The sequence below is a fragment of the Phalacrocorax aristotelis genome, chromosome 6 (genome assembly GCF_949628215.1).
Source record: "Phalacrocorax aristotelis chromosome 6, bGulAri2.1, whole genome shotgun sequence".
In the NCBI taxonomy this organism is placed as follows: Eukaryota; Metazoa; Chordata; class Aves; order Suliformes; family Phalacrocoracidae; genus Phalacrocorax; species Phalacrocorax aristotelis.
In genome coordinates, this window is record NC_134281.1 from 17967825 (window position 1) to 17994662 (window position 26838).

General features: G+C 45.6%; 2 protein-coding genes across 2 annotated transcripts; one reads left to right on the plus strand and one right to left on the minus strand.

The window, feature by feature from the left end:
• The first annotated feature begins 24 nt into the window (after positions 1-24).
• Positions 25-18316, plus strand: WDR82 (WD repeat domain 82). Its single transcript, XM_075096312.1, has 9 exons — positions 25-474; positions 5439-5536; positions 8862-8928; positions 9121-9220; positions 11283-11399; positions 12229-12384; positions 12468-12537; positions 13810-13952; positions 14452-18316. The coding sequence occupies exons 1-9, from the start codon at positions 314-316 to the stop codon at positions 14479-14481; spliced, it is 942 nt and encodes a 313-aa protein (XP_074952413.1). The 5' UTR covers positions 25-313; the 3' UTR covers positions 14482-18316.
• An 887-nt stretch (positions 18317-19203) lies between these two features.
• On the minus strand, positions 19204-26803 carry PPM1M (protein phosphatase, Mg2+/Mn2+ dependent 1M). Its single transcript, XM_075096311.1, has 10 exons — positions 26541-26803; positions 25175-25298; positions 24236-24490; positions 23621-23733; positions 22976-23060; positions 22537-22655; positions 22003-22066; positions 20948-21055; positions 20504-20652; positions 19204-20236 (listed from the first exon to the last, which is right to left on the minus strand). The coding sequence occupies exons 1-10, from the start codon at positions 26756-26758 to the stop codon at positions 20092-20094; spliced, it is 1380 nt and encodes a 459-aa protein (XP_074952412.1). The 5' UTR covers positions 26759-26803; the 3' UTR covers positions 19204-20091.
• Between the last annotated feature and the right edge of the window lie 35 nt (positions 26804-26838).

Consider the following 26838-nt stretch of genomic DNA (forward strand, 5'->3'; position numbering starts at 1 on the left):
GCCCCCCCAAGCCCCTTCCCAGGGTGCCCCGCGCACCGCCCCCCGCCGTTCCCGGAGCAGCAAGATGGCGGACACAATGAGGAGGAGCCGCCGCCTCTCCGCGGCCTGAGCGGGCCGAGCCCAGCCGGAGCGCGCCGCCCGCCGCCGCCTGCCACCCCTCCCTGCCCGCCGCTCATCCCCGCCGTCCCGCCGGGCCTCGCCCGTCCGCTGCTGCTGCTCCTGCTGCTGCCGCCGCCGCCGCCGCCGCCCGGAGCCCCGCCCGGCTCTCTTCAGCGCCGCCGCCGCCCTCGGCGCGGCCCGGCCCGGCGGCGGGATGAAGCTGACGGACAACGTGCTGCGGAGCTTCCGTGTGGCCAAGGTTTTCCGCGAGAACTCGGACAAAATCAACTGCTTTGACTTTAGCCCCAATGGCGAAACCGTCATCTCCAGCAGCGACGACGACTCCATCGTTCTTTACGACTGCCAGGAGGGCAAGTGAGTGGCGGGGACCCGGCCCGGCCCGCCGCCGGCCCGGTGTGGGGGTGCCTGACCTCTGCGGACGGGGGGGCCTGCCCTCGGGGGTGGTGGTGGGGCATTGTGGTGTGTGGGTCCCTGAGGGGCGCCGGTTTGTGGCTGCTGCCTGTCGCGCCGTTGGAGGAGAAGTTGTGCCTGGCTCTGCACGGTGGTACTGCCCTGAGGAGGTGGCAGGTCTGCCCGCAGGGTGGTAAGCTTTAACATTTCTTCTGTTGTTTTTTAGTGTAGGATTGTGAGTGGAACCGCAACCATGTCTGACGCGGGTAGGGGGATTGTAAACGGCTAAAGCGGGGCGCGGAGATGGGAGCGGTATCGTTCTGTCAGAACCACGGGTGTCTCTGCTCGTTATCTCTGGTCGATTGGAGCCAGCGGTGAGGCTGGAGCTAGCGATGGTGATTTCCCAAGTGTGGGAGAGTTCACTGCTGTGAGAACTAAATAGTTGTTAAGCTTAAGTCTGGTCCCATTTCCAGGCCTCGGGGTTGTTACAAATATGCAAACTGACTTCTCAGGCTTCTCTGGGCTTAAGTCTTGCTAATTAAAATAGGAGCAATTGCTGTGAGCAGCGTACAGAAGTACTATTTTAAAGAACCTAATTTGAGTGTAACTTCGTGCATAAATGTTTTAAGCCAAAAGGTGAAGTTGGTGTGGTGTGTGTTTACTGTAATGTCTGAAAACTCGATGGTGTTTTTCCTTAAAACCTAGTTCCAAAGTGGTGTCTGGGAACGTGGCAGATAAAGGTGGCCCTCTGTGCTTTCAATCCTTTTCTCTAGTTGCGTTTTTATTTGTAAAGCACAGTTAAGGTACATGTGTGATTTGCATACATCTTCGTCTTAAGTTATGTTTAATCAGTCAAGGTGTTTATTGATTTGTGTTACTTAATAAATTAAAGTGTTTGTGTTTTGCACTGAACAGAGTTGTCCAGTTTATCTTTCTTCTTTCATTGATCTCACAATACTAATCCAGAAATTTGCACAGCACTTGAGATACGGTGCCTCTTGTTCAGAGGATAAGAACGTGCGAATAAGACCACCAGTGACACTGGCAGTTGATGTCTTGGAACATACACAAAAGGCATTTGTGTTTTATGGGAGTTGGCACAAATTGAGCTAAATGATTCCATTATCCCATTAAAATCTTTCTCAGTTGCTGGAAGTATGCATTTTGCTGCTTTAAATTGTTTTAAATTTTAAGTTTTAATTTTCATGTGCTTCTTGGTGTAGAGATGTCATTTGGTGGTAAATTTTTTCTTTTTTTATTTTGTTAAGTCACGACTAGAGGGCATCACATACATACAGAAAGTGAAAGAGAAAGGAGCGTGTGTATTGTGGCAGAGAGAATAAAAAGGACAGGGTAATGCAGGAATTAAAAAAAAAAATGGCTTGGGAGTACCAGGAGGTGGGTGTGTCAGTGTTGTGTATATTTTCTATTAAACCAGGTGTTCTAATCCTTCTGCTTTTCAAGCAGACCAAGGTGTCTCACTTGCTGTGTTTGAAAGATTGCATCCTGCATATTCTCTTAATTTTGCAGACCGCTTATTATATGTTATTTTACACTTTTTTAGCTTGCTTGCTTTACAGGTTAAAGTTGTTGGTGCTTCCCATCTGATAGAGTGAACTCTTATTTGAAATTATTTAACCTCTGTTTATGTAAGAACAGGTAACTTTATATGTATGGTGTCTGCCTTGGATTGCATTTTAGATTCTAATTATATATGATAGTGGAAGGGCTGAGTGATGTTAATACAGATGGTATTGATTTGCTCTTCCCCTGTCAAATTTGTAAAGTATAGTTTGATGGGTTGGGAGGCATTTGGTCCTTTCATCCTCATCTCCATCTAGTCCTGATATATGCTTTACAGCAGAGGGTTTGCTTTAATTAAGTTAAATGTAGAAAATGGATGGTGGTCTGCTGCAGTGCTACAAGGCAATGAGAGTAGTTTCATCAAGGCAACCTCTGTTTCAGGATGCATTTCTTTAGTGGTTATACAAATAATTTGAAGGTTTCTCATGTACTATCAATTGATTTAAAAGTGTAACTGTGAGTTTTAGTGGTACCTAGGGATGCAGGACATATTTTTTTCTCTCTCCTGGAAAGTTTTAACTGTGAATTACTTTGCCACTAGGGATTCATGTGGAGATGAAAAATAAAATCTGTGAACGATCATTGTTGTGACAGGGTGGAATTTGGCAGTTTCAGGCCTATAGTTTACTTTTTTCTTAAACCACCATTTCAAGGGCCTGGAACTCTCACCTTCTTGTATATGTCATTGTTAATGAATATAGTGGCCAGGAGGAAGTGTCCTGCTTGCTGGTGTTGGATACCCTACTTGATCAAGTGGCCTGAATGTTAAAACTTTTCCCCATGTAAAAGTGGCAAAATTTGGTGTATGTTCCCCCTGGCCCCTGTGCCCCGTTAATGAGCAGTTCTGCTGGTAGAATTAAAATGCAGTGGTGTTTGGTTATACTTTCGGTACACCTTCACCTAGCTTGCTTTGGTTTGCCATGCCAAAATGAGCCATATAGCTATGAGAGTTGTTAACAGTATGACCAAGCCCCGCCTCGGTGAACTTCAGTTTCTAAAAGTGTCAGAATGGTTTAGACAGTGATGTGTAGCCGAGGAGTGACAGGACAAGATTCTCTCCTTGAAACACCCTTATGGTGTATATTCTGAGCTTAGGCAGCAAGCTTGAAAAATTTGTCCTGCTTCCTCATGAGCATCCAATAATTTTGGACCTGAGGCTCCACTTCTATTTCAAAATGTGCAAACAATGAAATTGTTAGTATTGTTTTTTTTTTTAACCCATTCTGCATCACCAAATACCTCCACAATAGGCTGGCTCAGAAGCATAACCAAGAGGCTTACCTGTGCCTGTCGGGGCTTAAGCATGAACTCTGAAAACTCTTAGAACAGAGTTTTGTGTTGGGATGTACAGCAGTCCTTGAGGCTCAGAACAGGAGGCTCGTGGCTGCAGATTTTTAAGCCTGGTATGATACAGTGGTGGTCTAGCAAAGGTTTAGTGTGTATTTCAGTATATATCAATTGTGTATTATTTATACAACGAAAGATGTGATGATCCGGACCCCTGCTTAGATGTGATGTTTACCGGACTTACAATGATCCTGGTTTTGGATGATGGTTTTAACTGCAGGAATAGTGATTCAAACCAAGGCACAGATATTATTACAAACCTCGCCTGTGTTGTGTTCATCTTTATAGCAGATTTGACTGTGATCTCATAAAGCATTTTTCCTTGGCGATACTGCTTGATTTGCAGGTGATCTGGATAGATTAACCTTGAACTTGGACTTATGTTTAGTGATAGTGATTTGTTCAAAAATATGTAAAACTTAGTTTTCTTGTTTTGTGTTTTTAGATAGTTGATTGCGAACAGCTCTTGTGTGAAGTGACATGCTTCTGCTTCTATTGGCTTACATGAAAACTTCACCTTTCTTAAAACACAGAGTACTTTCTCTCCTCTTTTTGGTAAATGTGCTTTTGTCCATGTGTCGAGCTTTGTCTCTGTGTATATTCTTTGGTGTATATTCTTTCATTCTGAATAGAACTTCTAAGCTTTAAACTTTACATAGATAAGGAAGAGCCAGGCTAGGCATGAGTCTTAGTATGGTTCACATGTTTTGATTTTTGGTTGGGTTTTCTTTTTTTTCCTTTTTCACTTTGGTCAACAGCGTAGCTGAGGTTACTACAGAGAGCAGTATGAGGTAGTATATCAGATATAATGTTACAGAATTTTGGTGTCTAAATTTACATTTGATATTTTAAAGCACATATAAATATGTGCTATTTTCAATTTGTAACATGTTTGCATCTGAAATTGATCTAAAAGTCTGCTGGAAGAACTGAGGAAGAATCCGTTGAGATGTGGTCTGTGGTACAGGTGGTATATGGGTTTTAACAACCAGCACTGTATTGGCTTTCAGTTAATGAAAGCTTGTCCCCAGCAAGTTTGTTTGAAGTCAAAGCCCTATGGCTTCTCCTGTTTGAGATTTAATCTTCAAGAATGAATGTCCGTTTTTGTTCTGATATGAAAAATCTCCAACTCCTGTTCTTGTTTGGGTGTGTCCATTTGAGGCTAGTGAAAACAAGGAAGAATTGAGCATTTTAGAAATACTTAATCTGAGAGTGTAGTCTGATAAACTTGTCTTACGGCAGCAGTATTGGCTTAAACTGCTTCTGCTGTTTGTTTCCATTCCCATGCTGTTGTCCTTGGTTTGTGTTGGTAAAATATCTTGTAGGCCTGTGTAATAACCAGAGTTATTAATTTCTACATTAAAAATAACTCCCAGAAGAGACTGTATTATTTCCAATGTTGATCAGTACCCCTGTTGGTTGACTGCCCAGCTTTGAAACCACTGTGCTGCCTCAGTTGAGGAAGAAAGGGGAATGAGGGTGGTAGAGACCTTGCACTGCTTAAACAGGTGCTGCTGTAAGATACGCTTATTAACCAGCTTTACTTCGCAGTTTACATTTCTAGTACTGCAGTACATTACTTGCTTACCAGACCCCTGAAACTCCAGTTCTGTATGTTACCTTTGCTCTCACTAGAATGTCTTTATTTCTGTTGCAAAATGTTACATTTGAGTTTCATGCTTTAATAAAGATAATAAAGCTCCTCATATTCTTCTTAGAGTAGACATCATGGGAAGAAGAATTTTTGGAGGAGACAAATAAGCGTGTTTTGCAGGTGTTACAGGGAACTCCTCAAGCGTAGGGATGGTCTTGGAGAAAGCACCAAGGTGCTCATTTGAAAATGAAATACAAATGCTTTTCTTTCTTTGTATAAAGACATCTGACTACTTCAGGCAATCTTGTAATATCTCGATGAAAACAAACCTTGTTACTGTGGTGAGTTTTCCTTTGAGCTTTTTGTCGCAGTGAGTGCAATTATTTCTGCTTCCTTCTGACAGACCAAAGAGAACACTGTACAGTAAGAAGTATGGAGTGGACCTCATCAGATACACGCATGCCGCCAACACTGTCGTATACAGCTCCAACAAAATAGATGGTAAGTGATCCACTGGAGCTGAATGTATTTAATCTCCTTACACTTAAAACTACATGCCTGGATAAATAGCTCTAAAGAGCCGGGAGGAAGACATGGCAAGATAATTCGTCTGTCTCTGACAGTGTGTTTAATGTTCAGCTCTAATACACAATTTGCTGATATTCCCTTGAACATGCTGACATGAGTTTTGTTCATTGCTGCAGTAACGAAGGGATTAAATGTTGCTAGTGTGATAAAAGTTCAGTTCTTGATTCTGCTCTTCACTTTGCTGTTTGATTCCAGTGCTGTCAGCCTCCCTGCCTTAATTTCTTAAGCAGGAAATGAGGTAGAAAGAGCATGTGGCCAGAAGGAGGGCTAAATGCGATAGCTCTGTCTGATACACACACACAAGTCAACTGCAAAGGAAGGGAATGTTTTTCTATTCTCTGTAGGCAGCAGGTAGGGCAGGAAGTTCAGGTAACTCAGCAGATTACCAGCCAAGCCTGGGGAAGGTCACAGAGCTCTTCTGAGACTGGCTTTGCTTCTGTTAATCTGTTTTTTCCATGTAATAGACAAAAATGCCGTTTTCATGCCATTGTTCCACAGTCAGTGTCTATGATAGCTATAGTCTGTAAATCAGTGACATCAAAGGGCTTCTAGAGCTTTGTGACAGGCTCTCTGTTAATGTATTTGAGTTTATTTTAAAATTCAAATCTAAGAACTGACACATAGGTACATTAATTCTTCTGTCAGGCAATGCTTCCTCAGGTTGGAAACAGCTAGTGTTGATTTCAAATTTTGTCGTCTTTTGTTTGTTGTAGTCAGAGTCTGAGAGTTTTTCAGTGAGCAAGTCTCATAGCACAACACTTTATAAATAGGTTTTAACATTGTATTTGTAACTTCATAATAATTTCTGGAGCAGTGGTTTTGTTTTGGTTTTTTCCTTTGCAGAGATGGGGCTTGTCAGTAGAGATACTGGTGCCTTATGGTATGTGCTGTGTTACTTCAGGAATTTAAGAGGATATGAATTCAGGGCAGATAGAAGTTAAGAGTTAGGAAGTCAGGTTACACTAGAACAAGCTGGGCCTGAAACTAGAGGAACAAGGAAGTTTCCAACAGAATCAGATTTAATTGTGTAAAAGGATTAGAAGTGTGACGGGAAGCACTTTCCTTTTTAGTCTGTTTCACAGTCTACTTTTTTTTTAATTATTACTTGGTTATGTCACATTTCTGACTTGGCTGTTATTTAATTTACAACTAATTAACAATTCAACAAAGCATTTTTAATGCCATTTTGAGTTGTAAGCTTTTGTTTGTAAGCACTAGTAAGCCTTTGAGGAACCAAAATTTAAGTCTTCATCCTGCAGGGTAGCATTATGATAAATACTTAACTAGAAGAAAAGAAAAAGATAGAATGTAAAAGTGTGTGTTGCTTTTGTGAACAGTAAGCCTAGTAACACCAGCAGTGTGTTCTGTAGTCCCTAATGCATGCAGTCTTGGGCAAGGTGCCTTGTATTTAACCTGTTAATGCAGTTATTGGAAGGGAAAATTAACCCAGGGACATGTTATTGGAGCACTGGTGCTTGTTCCCAAGCATTTTGTGTGTTGGAGTTGCTACTGATCCACTTCTGAAGATTTCTTCAAGACCATTGATCCTAGTTCTTCTTGCCTGATTCCAGGCTGAGGTAGTAGTTTGTACAGTTTGAGGGTCTATGATACCACCCGGTACAGGAGATAACTGTACAGGCCACTGCCTTGCCTGGGACAGAGCACTGCCAACAAAAAGGATCGCAGTTCCCCAGTGCTTCCTCTTTAGCAAAGGAAGATGAAATTCTGCACGGATACTTCAGAAATCAGGTAATGACAGTTCTTGCAGGAAAAACTAGAGATGTGTCTTAACAGTATGCTTGAAGCACATCAGTTCTAGCCATGATGGGATGTGACACTGGCGTTGGGGATTTACGTTTTGGATAGTCACCTCAGCTCACTTAGAGCCTTTCAGAGTGGTGTGTCTTCAGCATCGTGATTCCAGCTTGATCAGTCATCTTTAGTTTTCTTGTAAAATACTGGAGGGTCTTCTAGAACTCTGATCTGAGCTTGATGTGAGACCTCAGGCAAAAATGGTAACTTGGTCATTTTTTCACAGAAACTAAAGTTTGCTGAATGAGCCTTTCAAAAAGCTCTGAACACAGTACCCCTTATGAGTGTTGAAGTGCTCTGTGCATATTGCAACCCATTGGCTCTTGTTCTTCCAAGTCAAAAGTAGAAATGTCCTTTTCCCTCAGTTTCTTTGGAGCCTCAGCCAGACTTGCTACAGCAGTACCGAGTCTCTTGGCACTGTATGGTGCAGGTGCAGAATGCCAATCTCTTCTATCCAGCAATAGCTTAAACTAGTGTGCTCTAACTAGTGTGAGAAGGGATTTTGCTGATGCTGCTTTCAGATATCAGAGGTTAAACTTGTGCTTTTCATTGCTTAGATGGGTCTGCACATAAAGATTAAGAAGTAGCTTCTGTGCTTTAATAATTGTTTCCTCTTAGAAGGATTTCTTCTAATTTTGGGAGAAAGTCTTAACAGCATCTTCCAAAATTCTGGGCTACTCTTGGTATGTTAATCTATACTGACAATAAAATGCCACTTGAGAAATATTGTGGTGCTGCTCTGATTTATGAAATACATTTTTAAGGTTGCTTTAAGTGGACTAAGCTTTAGATTTCTAATCTGTCCTCTTCTCAAAGCTTAACTGCACAAAGTGCAGAGACTGTGTGAAGCTGTTGACTGTCACGTTAAAAAAAAGATATTTTCTCCTTTTAATGGTCTTGTCCTGGCTTTGAAGATCATATTTTTATCTCCTTTATGGCTAAATGCTAGAATTCACACATTTGCTATGCTTACTGCTTAGTTTGAGACTTACTTGCTAGTTGCGTGCATAGGTATGACAGCAAGATTCATGCTGTATAGTAAAAAAGTGGTAGATCACCTTTGTGAATTTGATACTCTGATTTGTGCGAATTGTGGAATAAAACCTACTGGTACTTAAATTTTAGCAACTTTAAAATTAACTTGCATAAATTGCATGTCAGTTTACCTTTAAGATGTAATATGACTTTAGACTGTGGGAAGTATCTCTCCTGGTGCTTGATTTCCAGTTCTGCCTTGGAAACCAAGTTGCTTTATGTCTGTTTCTAACTTGATTGTGTTTCAAAGTCTGAGTTGAAATCAAATTACCAGACTTACTCACTGTGGCAAGATTGCTGTTGCTGTGGGGAGCAAGTTTACTGTGTGACTGCTTTTAGATAACATTAGGTTCATGGTATAATAAAGCTTATGGTTTGTTTATGTTTTCAGATACAATTCGATACCTTTCCCTGCATGACAACAAATATATTCGATATTTCCCGGGGCATACAAAAAGGTAAGATGTGACTTGGGGGCAATACAGGAAAAATTGAAATGATGATTGTAATAAGCTTGAGTTATGTTATACTCAATTCACTCTGATTTTCATTTTGTAGAACTATTCATGGTGATTATGAGCTTGCCCACATCTGTTGGAGTAGTGCGCACTTCTGTGTGTCTCTGACAAATGTGGTCTTCTGTATTGCAGAGTGGTTGCTCTTTCAATGTCTCCAGTAGATGATACTTTTATTTCTGGATCCCTGGATAAAACTATTCGACTTTGGGATCTCCGCTCTCCAAATTGCCAGGTGGGCTATCAAATTCATGTGCATAGTGTTGCATTTTCAGTTAGAGGGATGAAAAATGGATGTGTGCTTATTATAAAACAAAAATACTGCCAGAAATGTATGCTGCTGTTTTAATGTTGGCACCTTCCTGGAATGGTGAAGGAGCCTGATGGCAAATCTCTGAAATACGTGTGTCTCAGTGTGAAACACCACTCACTTTCACCTATGTCTCTGCTGGAGGAGTGCTGGGAAGAGCAAGAAACAACACCCACAGCTGATGAAATAAGAGAAGAGCTGGGTGTCATCAGCTTGTTCATCAGGCTGCTACCCTGTGCAGGGCGTGTTCTCTCTTAGATGGTGTCTCTCCTAGGTTGGAAATGGCAGCAGAAGGGGTATTGGGAGATTAATTTTGTCTGAGTGTTTATAGTGTGTTTGCATTTAAAATTGATGGCTTGGTGCAATTAAATTTGATGAAGAAACTGATGATATAAAGTAATGCAGCAGCCATATTGTGTCCCCATCCTTGCATCACCTTTGTTGTTAATCAGACCTACTTGTGAGCAGATTTAACTTTCTAGCAAGGCACAAAACCGTATTTGTCTTTATTTTGCTGGAATAGTTTACTTTTTTTAGTGGAAGCAGGCGTATGTGGGCTGAGAAAAGTACCACAGCTGGCAGCAGGGGCAGGAATGAAAGACTAGGAGTAGAATCTTTACCTTTTATTGGTGATGAGCTGTTTTGTCCCTATATCTGGAGACGTACTGTTGTGCTCTCATTTTCCCATCTCACTGGGACCATTTTGCTTATGAGAGTGAACTGTTTGTTTATTCCAGATGTTTTAGCTGTAAATGCAAAAGGCAGAAAAGGTTACATTTCTTACAAAATGGTTTCACCTGGTTTAAAACCAAGCTTTTTCTGTCAATAAATCTTAATCTTGCCTTTCTCCGGGAGTATGCCTTTAATGCCAGTGTGTAAATTTCCCTTGGTATGAATCTCAATCTCAGAGTTGCTACAGATGAGTTAGGGTTGTAAATTCAGTAGCAGTTCTGTGATTTATGCTAATGCCTGACGCTGTAAGAATGTTAAAACTGGGACTTGTAACTGGAAGCTGCATCCAGCAAAGCTCGGGAAACAGGTTGAAGAAATGTTACTTGTAATTTTCAATTTGACCGAGAGATGGCAGCAGTAGAGCCTAGAAATATTATCGGGGAAAGCAGAGACGTCCCGCTTGCGAGGACCCTGAGCATTGGCTAGCTTACTGCCCGGCCTTCAGAGATCACAGGGAAAACTGACCTAAATTGGAACGAAGAGAGAAGTAGTAAAGTTTCTAGACTTCTCTAGAGAAGAACGGTATTTCAGAAATGCATACGCTTCTTAAATGTGTTGTTGATTTAATCAAAGATGTGTTCTTCTTTATGTGCATATAGTTACATAAAGACATTTGGCTAACACGCACAGACCTGCCAGTCAGGATACAGCAAACTTTTATATCTTGTTGGCTTTCACCAAATTTTCTCAAGTCTTGTCTACTATGTGAGTTAAGGAAAAGTTAACATTAAAAATAAGCACTGATAGTAATCTGTCAATTTTAATACGTAAGGTCTGTTGGCTTCCAGAAGGTATGAGTTTTTGTTAAACAGGCATGGAAAGTTCAGCAGAGGTGTTCACTGGAGCTGTTTCTACTTGCTTTCAGAATACCTTTTATCCCCCTTCTTCACAACCATAATTGGTAGAGCATTGCTGTCAATCTCAGCGGCAGTGTTTTGTGGCACTCTGGTATGGTTATTAATACAGCCACATCATCCTCCCTTCTCTGGGTACTTTTTGAGTGGATGACAGCTCGAATGAGGTCTTGATTTGTTCTGATGTAAAATTTGTCACTGCAGCAAACTGAAAGCTCCATACGATGACCTGAAGTAGTCAGAGTTGCTTTTGAGAAGCTGAGCTCTGAACATTTTATAAATGTTGAAATTCAGTTGTTCCACCCATGGGCTGCTCTCCTGCTCACCATCGGCTCAAAGGATGGAGGTAGAAATGTGAGCACCAGTTTCACAAAATAATTTGGACTACTTCTATTTTCTAGGGTTTAATGCATCTCCAGGGGAAACCTGTGTGTTCTTTTGACCCAGAAGGGCTGATTTTTGCCGCTGGAGTAAATTCTGAGATGGTAAAGCTTTATGATCTCCGTTCTTTTGACAAGGTGAGCTACCCTAACTAAACTTCACATGCTTTTTAGCTTGCAAGAAGTAGGCTAAACTGAGTGCTGAGAGGATTTGTTCACTCTAGCTTACTATCAGGGGTGCCTACTTGACGCCTCGAGAGTTTTCAGTAAGTAAACTTCTTATAGACAGAGATGGGTATGTGCTGTCACCAGCTCCTGAAATCCAGTCTTGAACCAACATTAAAGTTAACAGAAGTAAACTTTTTTTAACCTGTTTCAAACTCCTGTTTAGGCTTTTTGTTGGTGGGGTTTGTGGGGGGTTTTTTTGGGTGGTTTTTTTTTGTGTGGGTGCTTTTTTTTTTGTTTTGCTTGTTTGGGTTTTTTTTCTTGCTGCTTATTCTGGAAGAACACTGGCAAAGGTGGAGACAGGATTGTTGGAAAGGATGGGAATTTCAAAGGAAGCTGTAATTTGGTGGGCAGCTGAACTGGCTGAACACTGAGCATAGTTAGTTCCATGGTTTTCAAAAAGTCAGATGACAATAACACTAGCTCTTTGTCTAACAAGTTAGTAGCCTCGTTTGAATTTCATCCTACCTTAAATTAATTTCTGCTGTTGTATGTGGTACAGTATGGGACTATTAAGACACCCTACTGTGGCTCTTTTTTGCTATGGAAACTATGGATTCATACTTCTTTGAAACTTACACATGCGATGACATGTTTTTGCCGTGACGTTTTCCTCTGGTATCTTGGGACTAAAGGTTTTCTTTTGAAAAATCTTAAACATTTTCCTGCTGGTTAAAAGCAGACTGTTCTTAGCAGCAATGCATAGAGAGTCTACATCATATTTCCAATTTTTTCTTTGAAGGGACCATTTGCTACATTTAAGATGCAGTATGATCGAACATGTGAGTGGACAGGCCTGAAGTTCAGTAACGATGGCAAACTCATCCTCATATCAACTAATGGAGGGTTCATTCGACTGATTGATGCCTTTAAAGGAGCTGTCCTGCATACATTTGGGGTGAGCATGTTGCCTGTGTTACCTGCTTGAAACTTGGTGTTTGAAACACTCCTGATTACACACACTTCTGTTTTGCGCCATAGGGTTATAACAATAGTAAGGCTGTCACATTGGAGGCGTCGTTCACACCAGATTCTCAATTCATCATGATAGGTAAGATAACTTTTCTTCAAAGAATTTGGTGCTCTGAAATTAGGTGTGTTATGCAGGACTAAAGTTGTGTCTGTACAGATGCAGAATGTATTTAATACAATGCAGCTGTAAGATGCCGCCCGGTGCTGCAGGTTGGGCACCCCAAGGTAAGCACTTCAGTCACTCTGCTGTCCAACAGGACCCATGAACACAAGTCAGATGCGTTTGTGTGGTGCTGCCCTCTCCTAGCACTTTCTTTTTGTTCTTATTTATACAGCTGGTATGTCAAATATTTTTAACTCTGTGGTAATTTATATCCTGATACTCCTTTTTCCTGGATGAGTGGTGGTCTTGGCAAAACTCTTTTTATTTTGTTCTGGCTGAGAACTTAGTGATTGCAGAAGGTGGCAAGAGTGGGTGGGTTCTGTTTAATCTGTCTCTGGTGAGCACCTTATTGCACACATTTACCTTCCTGTTGTGTCCTTTAAAATGAAAACCGTAGTGGAAGAAGCTCCAAAACACTTATTTCTGTTCAGTTTTTACATATGGTTAAGTTGTAGCTTGTGCTTCTTAATTTTTCCTCCCTGAAAGGTTATACATGTAAATACAGAAGCAGAAAAAAAAATCTTGCATTTTTATTAGGAATACTATCTAAAATGAGACTAAAGCAGAATTGAATTATAAAAGTGTTAAGTACCCAGCCTCAGAGTTTGCAAAATGCCATTTTAAAGTGAGAAACCTGTCCCATTGTAGCAGTGTGGAGAGTTGAAATCTCCAGTGAAGCTTCTGGTACTTGGCATAGGGCATTGAAATTTGGTTACCTTCAATGGTAAAGCCTTTGATTCAATTCTGTGCCTGCCAAGTGAAATATTTATCTCCTTCTGTGTCTGAGCTGAGAACTTGTGTGAACAGTGACTTTTACATCCAGCTTTTGGCCTCTCGCACATCGGTGCAAGCTGGCAAGGGTCCTTCCTCCTCAGCTGGGTGGTGTCAGCTCTCCTTTTCTACTGGGTGACTAGTTGTTAACCTCCTTGCCAGAATAGCATTGCACCATGTTGCATAGTTGAGTCTCTGCAGTGCAAAGATTTAAACCTGCTGTTGAGATACAGGTGTGTAAACTGTAGTGATGTTTTGAAAATGCTCTAGTGATAATTTGGGAATATAAATGTTAAGCTGTGAAGATGAGGTGTGCTTGTTCCTACAGTTCTCTGACAGAAAAGGTTATGTACTTCGTTTTCTCTGCTGGCCTGTCCAATGTATCTTGCATATCTTGTTTTCCACTCCTGCCTACAGGTTCGGAGGATGGGAAGATTCATGTTTGGAATGGGGAAAGTGGGATGAAGGTGGCTGTGCTGGATGGGAAACACACAGGTCCTATAACCTGTCTGCAGTTCAACCCAAAATTCATGACTTTTGCTAGCGCATGTTCCAATATGGTAAGGAAAGTGTTTTAAGTTCCTCATAGCTCAATGAGATGCTGACGTTTTTAAAAATGAATCTGAGAAGGCTTGGTGTCACTAACATGTATTTCCTTGGGCTTTGGTGAGAGCCAGGCCCGTCTGTAGTGTCTTGATTGTACCTTACCTGGCAGGTAGATAGGCGGGGCAGCTCACCTGGCAGGCCAGCATTTGAACACACACATCAAAGCAGAGCAGTGGACAAATGTGCACACAGAAGTATGAGTTCTTTAGGTCACTGTACGTGGCTGGTATTTCAGTTTGTGTAAGACTGGCTTGCTCTGGAGAAAGTGCAATGCAAACCAAACCAGTGTGAACAAGGATTGTAACCTTAAACTGCTGGGAGGGTGCTGCTATCTCTTTGGTAGTCCCATAAGCACACCGGCAGGAAGGTAGCAGTGATCAGCTCCTACAGTGCGCTGTAGGAGAGATGTGTGTTCTGCTCTGTAAAAGATGTTTGTTCTTCCCTCTTTTGTAGGCCTTCTGGTTGCCAACTATCGATGACTAATTCCTACGCTGCAGCTGCTGTCAGATGACTTCCATACTGTGAACAGCAGCGCATCATTGCAAGCATAGTATTGGAATTGCCTAGGTCTCCAAGACTGTGTCCCTGTTCCTGCGTATGTTTCCATATGTCTGACCTTAATTTGCTGCATTCCTTCGCGAGGACTCCTCCACTCGGCCTCCTAGTGTGTTCAGAAGTGGCATGCTACATGTTCTTACCTTCCAATCTGTGCCCAGCAGGCTTCAGCTGAAGTTGGAACTGACACAGTAATATTTCTAAGAGCAATGAAGTCTGTTTTATTTACAAAATGTTTGTGGCATTTTTTAAAGCTGTAATTGTGTGTTTTCCTTCTGTGAGTGCACAAGGCTATTGATGTTCCAAGGTGGAACGTGCCGTTCCTTCCCATAAGTGCATGTTTTTCACATCTGGGATCTCTCTGGTTTCACTGCAGTCCACAGATGTGAAGTTACTGCTGTGCCAAATGTGAACACTGACAGTTTTCAACTTAAACAGCAGATGCTGGATTCTCTTGCAGTGGAACACGCACCGAAAGAGTGGGTGACTGTAAATATATATTATACATACTGTCATTCTTTTTTTGGCGATGTAGCGTGCAGCAAACCATACAGGTTTTGTCCACTGTCAGAGCTTGCCGAAGCCTCCCTGCTGTTTGCTGTGCCAGCATCCTGGAGAGTGCAGACAGTACTGAGGTCCGGTCAGTGTCCCAAGCAATAAAAGAGTGTGTCAGCAGGAAGATGGAGAAACCAAACTGAGACTGAAAGCACAGTCTGCCTGTGTATTTTCCTTATGTATCATCTTGGCTGATCTTACTTGTAAATATTGGGGGGGGGTGGGGGGGCAGTGGGAATGGGCCATATTTTTTTACTTTTAGATATTAAAGAATATGACCTGGGCCAGTATTGCGGGGTGTCTAGGCTGTTTACCTTCACCAATGCAGTTTTCCCTTCCTGGTTTGTAAATAAGCTCCATTAAATTCTCCCCACATCAGGCTTATACGTGTATCCCTTTGTTGATAAAACTGATGTGCAGTTCATTATGCATTTTGTTACAGGCCCCGCAGGTTTTCAGCGAGAGCCACGAAAGAACCGCACTTCCTTTGTCAGATGGTGTCTTCAGAATTGAATTTTTAAAAACTTACGTGTGACTGTGCTCACTACTCTGCTGTGGCTTTGCACCAAGGAACACCCCTGCAGAGAGGTGGGAGGGATGTGCTTTCCTGCGCCACAGGGGCTTGTGGGTGAATGGCATGGAAAGGCTGGCAAGCTGGTCTTCAAGCCTGGTTCCAGTTTCTTTTTCCTGAAAGGCTGCATTTGTCAAATGCATCCACCAGCTGGCTGGGACAGGCCTGGTGTAAATGTGGTGTTCTTTGTTTGGGAAGGCAAGAATACATACTTGGCTTTATGTGCTGGGTCACAGCTTGGAAAGTCCACTCTTTCCCTCAGAGAGTCACATGTGCTTGCCCTCTCCTAAATGTAAAGTGCTGGTAAGGTGACAAGCTCAGTAATGGGTGTGTTCTCTCTGCTGTCAGGTGCCAGTCCATACTGGAGAACAGTGCTCGAGCATTTTACCTTAGGTTATTGTCTAGATGTTCCCCTCTTACAGCAAAGTTTGTCTCAGCTGTGGGACAAAGCATGTGTCCCTGGAAAAGTAAATCAGCTTGTAGAACAGCTGCTTCTGTTTTGCTTTTCCTTGCCTTTTTCTTTTTTTTACAGCCCTTGTCACTTGACATGTGCTGTGCTTAAGAGCTGGCAATGGGGTATGAGCATTTCTCCACTGCTGGTTCCTTTATAGTGGCACATGCTGAGCTGCAGGGCTTGCATGTGACAGCTGGCAGGACGACTGCCCACATGAGGGAGTCTGATAAACTTGATGTTTGAACTGATGCTGTGGTTGAAGCTTCTCCTTAGGCTCTGTGATTTCCCTCTGCTGATGCTAGTGCACCGGTTTAGAGCCATTTCTAACAGCATGGGTCTGTGATGCAAGTTTTCTGCCCTCCAGACTGGAGGAGGGAGGGGAACAGTGGACTGATGCTTTTGGTCTTGCCGAACAGACCTGCTGTTGGAGATGCAGATGAGAGATACATACTATTACACCAGCATCCCTCTTCCTGGCATGTAGTGTCCTGTACTACTGTCACCTATAAATGCCCAGTGCAAAGGTAGATGGCTGTCTCAGTCCTCACAGTTGACTAGGTTTCCACAGACACCTCTTCAACTCAGTATTGATGTGTTTCAGGCTGCTTGGTGCTCTTTTACCATTGATGGTGTTTCTGTAAGCAGCCATAATTTGCAGTGGTTTGTAACAAACAGGTATTTGGGGTTTGTAGTGCATTTTAACAGTCAAATTTTAGTGTTCAGTAGCACTGTGGTCTTTCGGGGTTTTACCAACTGTATTGCCTGAAGAAGTGAACAGATAGCTCGCGGCCGCTTTTCTTGTTCCGTTTCACAGGGAAGCACTTGGAAGTCTTTTATGCTAAAAATGCTCTTTGCTAATGTGGGTTGAGTGCTTGTCCAAAGACAGTTGTTCAGCTCAATTCCGCTTGCAGCGTTGTAAAACATTGTGTGTTGCATCATGAAATGTTTAAGAAAAAGAGGACCAAAGGACAAATCTAGAAGGACACATACACAAAGAACAACATCAGTGGCTTTCTGGTGTGAAGATAAGTTTACAGGTTCATGCACAGCACTAATGTTCAGTTCAAAATTAAAGCTGAATGCCTTCCCAGGGCCAATTGCCACCCGCACAGGCAAACACATCTTTCTTGGTTGATGTAGCACTGTTTTCCATCTGCCTTTAAAAGAAGGAAATGTGCAAAGTAGTGTCAAGAAACTTAAGCATCACATATTTCTAGAAGGTTAGACAGGAAAGGTGAATAAAGCTTTTGGCTTCCAGCTTCTGTGTGCTTTTCTAAAACTATCAGGACTGCAATTCCTGTGTTCTTCAGGGCAGCCAGATAATGAGAAAGTGACCTCATTAAAAACAGCTCTCCCAGCTCTAAGGAGTGTCCAGCCTCATGTAAAGCCAAGCAGGAAACCGCATTCCCTCTCCAAAAGTGACATTTAAAAGATTAATCTCCCACCGTGTGTTTGGGATGAAGTAAAGACTTTTCTTCAAGACAAGGGGGAAGTGAGATTCAACAGCCCACCTCTAAATAAGCAGTGGTGGTGGCTGAGCACATCTGCTTGGGCTGTAGGAGATTTTGGGTGTAATTCTCTTCTAAGTTTTTGAGAGAGTTTGGGGTTTGTGGTTTGGTTTTGGGGGGGTTTTGTTTTGGGGTTTTGGCTTTTTTTTTTTTTTGAGGCTCCCAGGTCCTTGGTTCATGTCTCAACCCCTGCTCTGGGGACACAGGAGAAATTGAGTGAACAAATTTGGAAGTAGCAGTGTATATTTTCTAATGCCTCTTGACTATATTTGCACTTTAAGAGGCTTCACCTTGGTTTGGAGTCAAGGGCTAGGATCCTGGTGAGCCTTTCAGAAACTGGTCTCTTTGGTCGTGAGCTGGTATGAGGAGTTTGACTCCTAGGTGGTCTCTACCAGATGAGTGTAAATACATAAAATCAAATTATGCTTTGTCACAAAATACTACATATGTGGAGAACTCACTGTTGTGGCTGTTACCAATAAATATTTTGTAGAGAAATCAGAGTGCTGTAAATTCTGTGTTTGTCCAGTGTGATACAACTTGCTGGTTTCTTAGAGGGGGGAATAGGAAAATCATTCCTTTAAAAGACCCTTTGTTCTGGCAAGTCAGAAGCTCTGTAGTGGAAACTGTGATGCTCTGAAGCTATCCCTACATAAATTGCCCATTTTAAGAGGTTGGGGTTTGGTTTTTTTTTTTTTGCCTAGGAATGTATCAGGCTAGGGAAGCAGTCCTGCAACAGCTACTTCTTGTGGTATGGTGCCCTAGGTAGAGGGGTGTTCACAGAAGCCTGTGGTCTGGATGAAAGAGCCAAGCCCTTTCTCAGCAGGGAGGTGGGGAAATAGCTTGTTGGTTGGAGTAACAGGAGACTTGGATCATTATAGTCAATATCTATGTAGCATTACACCTGTGTAGGTGAATGACAAGTAGCATCAGGTTAAGGGTAAAACCTTATGTGCATCATTTTCAGGTTAAACTCAAGAGGATGGCGGAAAAGCAAAGGTGGAGAGACATGGGTTTTTCCTATCCCTTCCTTAAACCATGAGCAGATAGCTGAGAAGGCTGCCTCATTCCTGGTCCAGGCCTCCCACTGCAGGAAATCATCTTTTGACACCTAACCTTTGGGGTGGTACTGCTTAGGGAATACTTTCAGTGACAAACTGGTATTCAACAAAGACAAATCTGAAAGAAAACTCCTGTGACTTTCTAAGGCTGTTTTTCTCCATCTCAGGTCCACGTAAAACCTCTTACAGGAATAAAACTGCAGTAAGATGCATGGAGAAAAAGTATTTTTATTTGGACTTTTAAGTTCCACAAGGATGAAACACACACCAGGGTTTGTCCGCTTCACTAGGGAATCTTGCAACTTGTGTAATGAATAGTGAAAACAAAAGTGGGGACTCAGTGGGATGGGAAGCTTGTCCAGACCTGAATTTGCCAGGCTAATGAACTGGTTGAGAAGCAGATCCTCAAAATTTAAGGCACAACTCGGTTTGGCACATCTTCTGCACTGCCACTTCTGTTGTAATGAGTGTAAGCGCTTGTGATTCAGCACTGCAGACAAATTGGAACAAACCGGTTTTATTTTACTGGGAGCTGCTTTACTAAATCAGCTGGTGTACTTAAGCACTTCAGTTCTCATCAGTGCTACTGCTACACAAACAGCTTTGCTGTCAGAAATTACCTGAATGAATAGAAGTGTTGGCAAGTGTTGTGGACTAAGATTTTTTTTTTTTAGAAATCTGTACGTTGCATTACATACTAGTATACTTAAATGCTATTAAATAACAGTAAGGTATGCATCTTTACACAGGAGGCTGCTGTACACCAATGCGTAGCTTCGTCTGCTAACATTGTCTGGTTTGAGGTGGTGCTGCCTACAAACGGCAACTTTCCCAAGAGGTCTGGGCTACTCTTCATTCAGTGTTTGCATTAGGCAGGCACGGCCATGCCTAATGCTGTCTTAGCAGCAACTCCGGGATTTTCAGTACCTCTCACATTACAGCAAATGGATACAAGGGACACTTTAGTTTATGCATCCAGTTTTACACAACTTAGTTCTCTGATTAAAATCCAGCTCTTGAGACTGGTTGGATCTCAGTTGATCCTTGTTCCTCAATATTAAAAAGGGAGAGGGGTCACTAGAAATGTTGATTTGAGTCTCACTGTACTGCAAAGATCTTACAAATAGTACCCTTAGTCTTGCATGGCTCCCTTTGCAACTTCTCCTCGGTCCAACAAAGAGAAGGGAGTAAGGGGAATGTTCTTCTCTTGCATGTTCTTAGCTAATGTTGTTGTTGATCTTCTGCGTAAGTGCTGGCTGTGTATTTTTAGGTTCCGCTGCCTATGGTTTTGCTGGAAGAGTACACGCACAGCAGAAATCCCAGTCTTGGGTTGATGCTGAAAAGCACCACAGCAGGGGGACACAGAGATCCTGCGTGTCATGCTAACAGTCAGTCCTCACCCCTGTTGTATAGTGGGATGACAAATACAGAGATGTCATCATAGGATGCCTCATGGCTGTCATCCAGCATCCACTGGTGGCCTCTCTTCTTGCCCCTTGCTCTGCATACCAAGCACTTGGCCAGTTCTGAGAATCTGTGGGTGAAAAAAATGCAAGGTTTGGTTTAATGTGGCACTATCCTTTAAGAACAACATTGAGATGTGGCTTTGTGCTGTCAGAACAGTAGACACCAGCTTTATAATTGTTCCTTTAGGATGGGGAAAGATTCAGAGGCAGTTTCCAGAGTCACAGAAAAGAGAGCTTGGTCATGCTAGAGCTGACCTAGAAGCAGAGTGATCTCAGCCTGCTTTAGGTTTGACCAGGTTCTCTGGAAGGGAAAATGATGGCAAGGCTTGTACTACCTGTGAGGACCTGCCCTGTTTTCTGCAAGGAAGCTCCTGACCATAAGGGCCACCTCTTCGTTGCACAGAATGTCCCAAAGGCCATCAGTTGCCATGATGAGGACGTCATCTTCCTTAATGTCATGCAGAGCAAAGTCAAATACATGCACCTGGAAAGCACAACAGTAAATCAGTCACAATTCCTGCAATGTACCAGAGCAGTCAGGGAGATAACTCTTCCTCTGACAGATGACAAGGTGGGACTAGAGTGCTTCAAATCTTTTACACCCCTTTGCTGCTATGCTTCTAGATTACTCCATCTTGGGAATTCTCTGGGTGCATGCAGAGAGATCGGGGATGGAAAAAGGACACAGCTAAGACTTGCCAGGTCTGTAAAAGGTGGGTGCTATAGAGTAGGAGCAGCCTGTTTAATTCCATCCTGCAACTCCCTGTGCTGCAACTGACCTTGGGAATGCAGGAGAGGAAAGGTTTGACTTCAATGTTGGTGTCGATGACTTTCAGTTGATGATCCCCGAGACCTCGAGAGACAGCCAGAGTCCCCAGCAGGCGAGCCTGGCCCCAAACAAAGCAAAACAGTATTGAAACAGAAGAATGTGGCACCTTAAAGGCTGATATATGGCCTGTCCTGACTGATCTATGTGTTGCCTTTAAGACCCTTCTCCAGGCATCACCCAGAACAGCCCCTGGAGACCTCAGAGATGGGAGGAATGATCAGAAGCAATGGCCTGATGGAGCATGGAGACAGCCTGCCTGCCTGTGGCCAGCTTCTGGTGGCCTGTAGTGTGCTCTGGAGTTAGTACACGTACTCTGGGCAATGCTACAGACCTTACAAAGCCTATGGTGGCATCTGCTCTTGATTTGGGGCAGTGAGGAAGAAAACTGTGTTGGGGGGGAGGTTTGCACAGGGGGAAGGGGTCCTTTCTCCTGGGAAAGGAGGTTCTGCACTGACTCCTTGCAAAGGGAGTGGTGTGCAAGTTGTAGTGCTGGGGGAGGTGATGGGGCTTTCTGCCTGACCCTAGCAAGCACACGCTCGATGTGTGCAGTCACTGCTTCGCCCTGCCTCCTCCTTCCCTCTCCTCAGCCTCTCCTTGAAGAAGAGGGTTTGTGGGAAAGGTTAGAGCTGGAGGAGGCAGTCCAAAGTGGCATCTGATGAAATGAGTTCTCATCTGCAGTGAGTTCTTGTGTGCAAGGGGAGATGAGAAAAGGGCAGGCTGTCTCAGGGCTGCTGTCTGCTCCGCTTAGCAGGTACTCTGGAGGATGGTGCAACCTGTCTCCTCTGGAGTGCTCTGGTTTACACTAACCAGGCAGCATGGAGCTAGTGAAGGGAGCTGCTGTATCGGGGCTGTGGGACTGTCCCATGCTGGAGGGCCCCAGAGCACTGGATGCTCTGCAGCCCCAGTCTGTCGTAGTGCCCTGGAGCATGACTGTGAGTGACAAGGATGCTGAGGACCCCCAGCAGACTTGCCTCTGCCTTCCCAGTGTGTAAAGCGTTAAGCTACCTGCTTTCCGTGACCATGGACAAGAGGATACTTGAGGTCAGCTTTCTCCACTGTCTTGTATCCCCTAGAACAGAGAATGTACTGTTGCTTTGGGATTTGTCTGACTTGAAGGTCCAACCCAGCCAGAGCATTCTGACTGTGATTCAACTCTCGTGGTGCCCCCATGCAGAGTCAGCTGACTAAGGCAGGGGCAAGGTGACTTGCTGAAGCAGAGGCAGGGAAGATGACCCCTTGCTGAATGTCCAGGTGTTTTTCCCTCCCCTGTTCCTCCCCAGCTTTACTGTACTAGCCCCACCTCACAGGAGCCCAGAAGGACCATCTCAGCTGTTCCCTAACCACCCTGCCAAGGCTCCCATCACTCAGTTGCGGGGAGGCTGCTCACAGCACCTTTCACTGTATCTGGCACAGCTTTGCACCACGAATCCCACTCCTCTCACCAATGGGGCATGCCCCTTTTGCCTTCACCTCCCAGTCGCTACGAGCAGGTAAAGCCACCATGTGCTGCACCCCTATCCTCAGGCAGAAAGGACTCACCAGCCCTCCATGAAGTAATCCCGGTACAGGACCTTCTGACCCACGTCATCTCCCTTCAACCTCCGTGGAAATTCAAAGCGTGTGAACTCGCCATCCAGGAGCTTGGGGAAAAGAAAAGCCTGGAAGAGGGAACAAAGGAGTGAAGACGGACAGGTTCTGCTTCAGCAGAGTAGGGCACCAAAACTGCTTCTGCCTTGGCAATAGCACTCCCAGCAGCAGAATGGAGAATTGAGAAAGCATATCCCAAGGAGGATGTGAGCATCTCCCAAACTAAAGGCTGTTGGTTGAATCTTGCCCCCAGCCCACTGTGGCTAGAGCCAGATGACACTCTGGACACACAGTGGCCTTAAAGGAAAGCTGGTGGTGCTCTTGCCACGAGCCCCCTCTGATCCAGTGGGATGCTCGTAGATGGATTGTTTGATGCACAGGAGTCACTCACCAAGTGCTGGATTCGCTGCCTTTCTGTCTCGGGTGTAAACTCGCAGCTCATGGGCACAATGTTGTCCTTCAGAACAAGAATTGCCCTGTGAGGGGGAAGAGGCAAAGAGCTGAGCTGTGTCCGTCACTGCAGCCCTCCTCTTACTGAGGCTAGCCCCAGGGTCAGTCAGATGTGGGACCAGGGGTAACCAGCAGCAAAGCAATGCCAGAGAACAGCTCTGCACCCAGAAATGTTTAAAAATGCTATTTTAAATAATTTAATTGCAATTGCACTGTTACAGCAGAGAACTGAGCCTGCCTGGTTTGACGATGGTAGATCTCACTGCTAGAGGAATGGAGGGCCAAGGCCAGATGAGGAAGCTCTTCAGGACGCTCTGAAATCACCTTCCACTTTTGAACACCTTCCAGGCTGAGCTTATTGCTGCACTACCATCCCAATGCTGCCCTGTGGCTGGGCAGTGTTAGTCCCTTGAAATCCCCAAACCCCTTCAGGAGCCATGACAGCATCCAACAGGTCCTGTGGCGGACAGGAAGGAAATGGCTGGGCTGCGCTTTTACCTTCCATAGGGTTAAATAAGATGCTGGAAACCTTGTTTATCTCCCAGCTCTCATGCCCCAGCAACTTACCCCTTTTATTGTGGCTCACCTGCTGTCCCCAGCGTTAGCCACATACAGCTTTCCCTGGAAATAAAGGGCAGCCAAAGCAGTGCAGCCTCCTGTCTGGTTCGTAGCTTCCATCTCCTGGCCAATGACTTCATCCTGTTGGTTTAAACAAGTCTGGAGAGTGATGTGAGCTGCTGCTTTCTGCAGCTGCGTCATGCCTCCCAGCAGAAATCCAGAGCCAAAGCTGATTGCAGATGGGCCATGGGAAACCAGCAAGGCAAAAGACAATGTTGCTTCAGTACAACCAACAAAGCTGTTGCTGCTGGACTAATGACTGCTTTAGGAATGTGATAGGGAGATCTCAAACCTGTACACGCTGTACAAGTCTGACAATAGCCACCACCTAGCCCTAAAGAAACATATCCTCTGGGAGCAGTTTAGCAGAGATGCTGTAGCTTTGCTCTGGGTCAGCGATGCTGACGTGCAACATATCTGAGGCCAATCTTAGGGAGCTGACCCAGCGAGTTCTCAGCATGCTTAAAGGTCTGGCCAAATGTTCCTGCCTGCTTGATGAGCTGCAGAACTGCAGACCTTGCGCACCAAAGGACAGACTGACTGCTTGGGGCAGCAGGACCAGTGCCCTGCACGGGATACTCACGCATTCCTGGAATGCATTCTCCAGGGCTCCCACCACCAGGTCTTCGGTGTGGATATGCTTCTCCTCCACAAACTGGGGGTCACTGTCACAAACGCAGCGTCCGCTCAGATGCATGGGGGGATGGGCCTCTGTGATGCCCCCCACAACCTCCTCCAGCTTCTGCTTGATACAGTAGTGCAAATAGTTGGAGGCGATGATGGCAGCTTCTGGGCCACCATGACCATCAAACAGTGCCCAGTAGTAACCACTCAGGAACTGCAGTCAGGAAAACGGACAACAAAGGGGAGCTTCAGAGAGGCGGAAGGTTGGGGCTGGAGAGAGGTTGTACAGATGTCAGGCTCACAGCTAGGACATTCCTGTACATGTTTTACCTGGCTCTTCCCCTCCAGCTACCCTTCCCTGCTGCCAGTTAATCCCCTGCACAGCTCAAACTCATGTGATGCCCATGTGCTCCTCTGCCAGACCCATCATCCGAGCTCTGAGTGGCTGGATTCGCAGCCACCCACCCTCATGTGCTGTTCTTCTGTTTTAGGGAAGATGGGGCTGCTCTGTTTTACGAGAGGCAAGACAGAGCCACTCCCAGGCGAAAGCATCTGGTGTGCCTGGTTCACACTGCTGTCCCCAAGTGATGACAACACACACTGGCCCTTGAAAGCAGAGTGAGGACAGTAAAGGAAAGGTGAGGGCATGAATAAAGGGCTTATGTGACCTCAGATGCTGCAAGGCATGGGCCTTAGAACCAGAAATGGCATGTACAGGTAGAACTGGGTGTTTGCTGGCCAGACACAGGGTACATGGTCCCCTAAATGCACCCAAGGAAGCATTTCAGCACGTGGGAATGTAGGACTGATGGGGCAACCCCATGTTTCCTGTACCTGAGCCTTTCAGTGCAGACCAGGGCTGGCAGCAGGGTGAGCACAGCCTGCCCAGGGGCTATACCTGCGTGGAGCACAGGATCAGCCATTCCTTGTCCTCCTCCAGGCCTGGCTCTCTCCTCTGGATGGAGATCTGAGAGCAGGCCGCCTGGTCCTCGTTGAATTCCGACTTCTCAGCATTGATAACCCTGGGGGTCCAAATGCTCTGGGTAAGGCGTGTGGATGCACCACCGCACCTCACTTGCTGCCAGCCAGCTCTGCTGGGTGCTTGGCAGCAGCAGTGAACAGCTGCACCTTGCCCTGTCCTTCCAGCCCCACGCTCCCTCCTCCCTTTTCAAACTCGAGGATGTCTTTGCTAGGGATGTAAATAACAAGTCCTTTACATGCAGTGGGGAAAAGCCTGGCCAGGGACACAGAGATGAGTGGTTTTGGAGCACCCTGGCCTCAGGCAGCCTTTGTCAGCAGCCCAAGCTGTGCTATTTCCTTGGCGACACAGTGAATTGCAAAATCGTAATTGTTTTTCCTTCCAGCCTTTGTCCCTGGATGGGAGTTTGCTCTTCTTGCACAGCTAGGAGATTTCAGAAATCTGGTCTCCCCCCACTTTGTTTTTAGGGTACTTTGCTAGGAGCAAGGGGATGGATGGATGGTGCTGCTAGTCCCCAAACCCCCTTTCCCCCTCAAACATCCTCCCTCCTCCCCCCATCACTTGCCCCTGCAATGGAGGGTTTTCTGCCTGCCGCTGCCCAACATGGCAGCCCCACAGAAGAGCCCTGCCTGACCTGCTCCCTGCGACCAGGGTGCAGAGCAGGGGATGGGTGACATCCCAGTGGTAACATTACAGCATAAACATCGTTGCATTAGGGGATAAGCTGACCTGCCGCTGCTCTCAGGGCTGCCCCTGCCACTTCTCACAAGCAATGGTGACCTGCTCTGCAGCTGGCAGGGTGCAGGCAGCCAAATGCAGGCAGGGAGGTAGTCAGGTGTGACCCACGCTGCGGCCAGCTACCGCTGGGTAGGGAGAAGGGCCGAGGAAAACATGCCGCTACATCAAATCTCACACTGCTGCTGTGCCTGGAGGAGGAAGCTGCTCCCCTCCTTGCAGGCAGAGGCAGGCGGGGGTGGCGATTTCTGCCTGCGAGCCGTCCCTCTCCAGGGAAGGCTGAAGCTTCGTGCTTGGGCGGGGGCTGCAGCCGAGGGGAGCAGTACGGGGGTAAGCGGTGGGGTCCCCTAACCCTCCCTCGCACGCTCTACACCTCCCAAGAGCCCCCTAACCCACTCAGACCCTCGAGTCCCCCCAAACCTGCACTACCCCCCCCCCCAACCAAGGGTGCTACAGGTACCGCGGGAGCCCCTGTAACCCCGCACCCCCACCTCCCGGGGCTCTCCCGGAGCCCCTTCCCGGGTCGACCCTGCTGCCGGCCCGCACTCACTCGGCGTAACCCGCGCCCCAGGGCAGGGACCGCTCGGGCCCGGTGCCCCGCACGGCCCGCCCGCCGCGCGGGCTCTCCTCGACGCCGCCGCCACGCAGGAACTTGGGCCGGCGGTAGCGGAGGGTGGTGGGCGGCGGGCCCGGCCCAGGCCCGTGGGCACCGCCGGGCCGCTCCGCGGGGCCGCCCCGTCGCAAGCGCCGCAGCCACTCGCCCGACATGGCGGGGCCCGACGCCGCCGATCTCCGCCAGGCGGCGCCGCAGTGCGGAGGCGGCGCGGCGGCTCCTCCCCGGGGGCGGC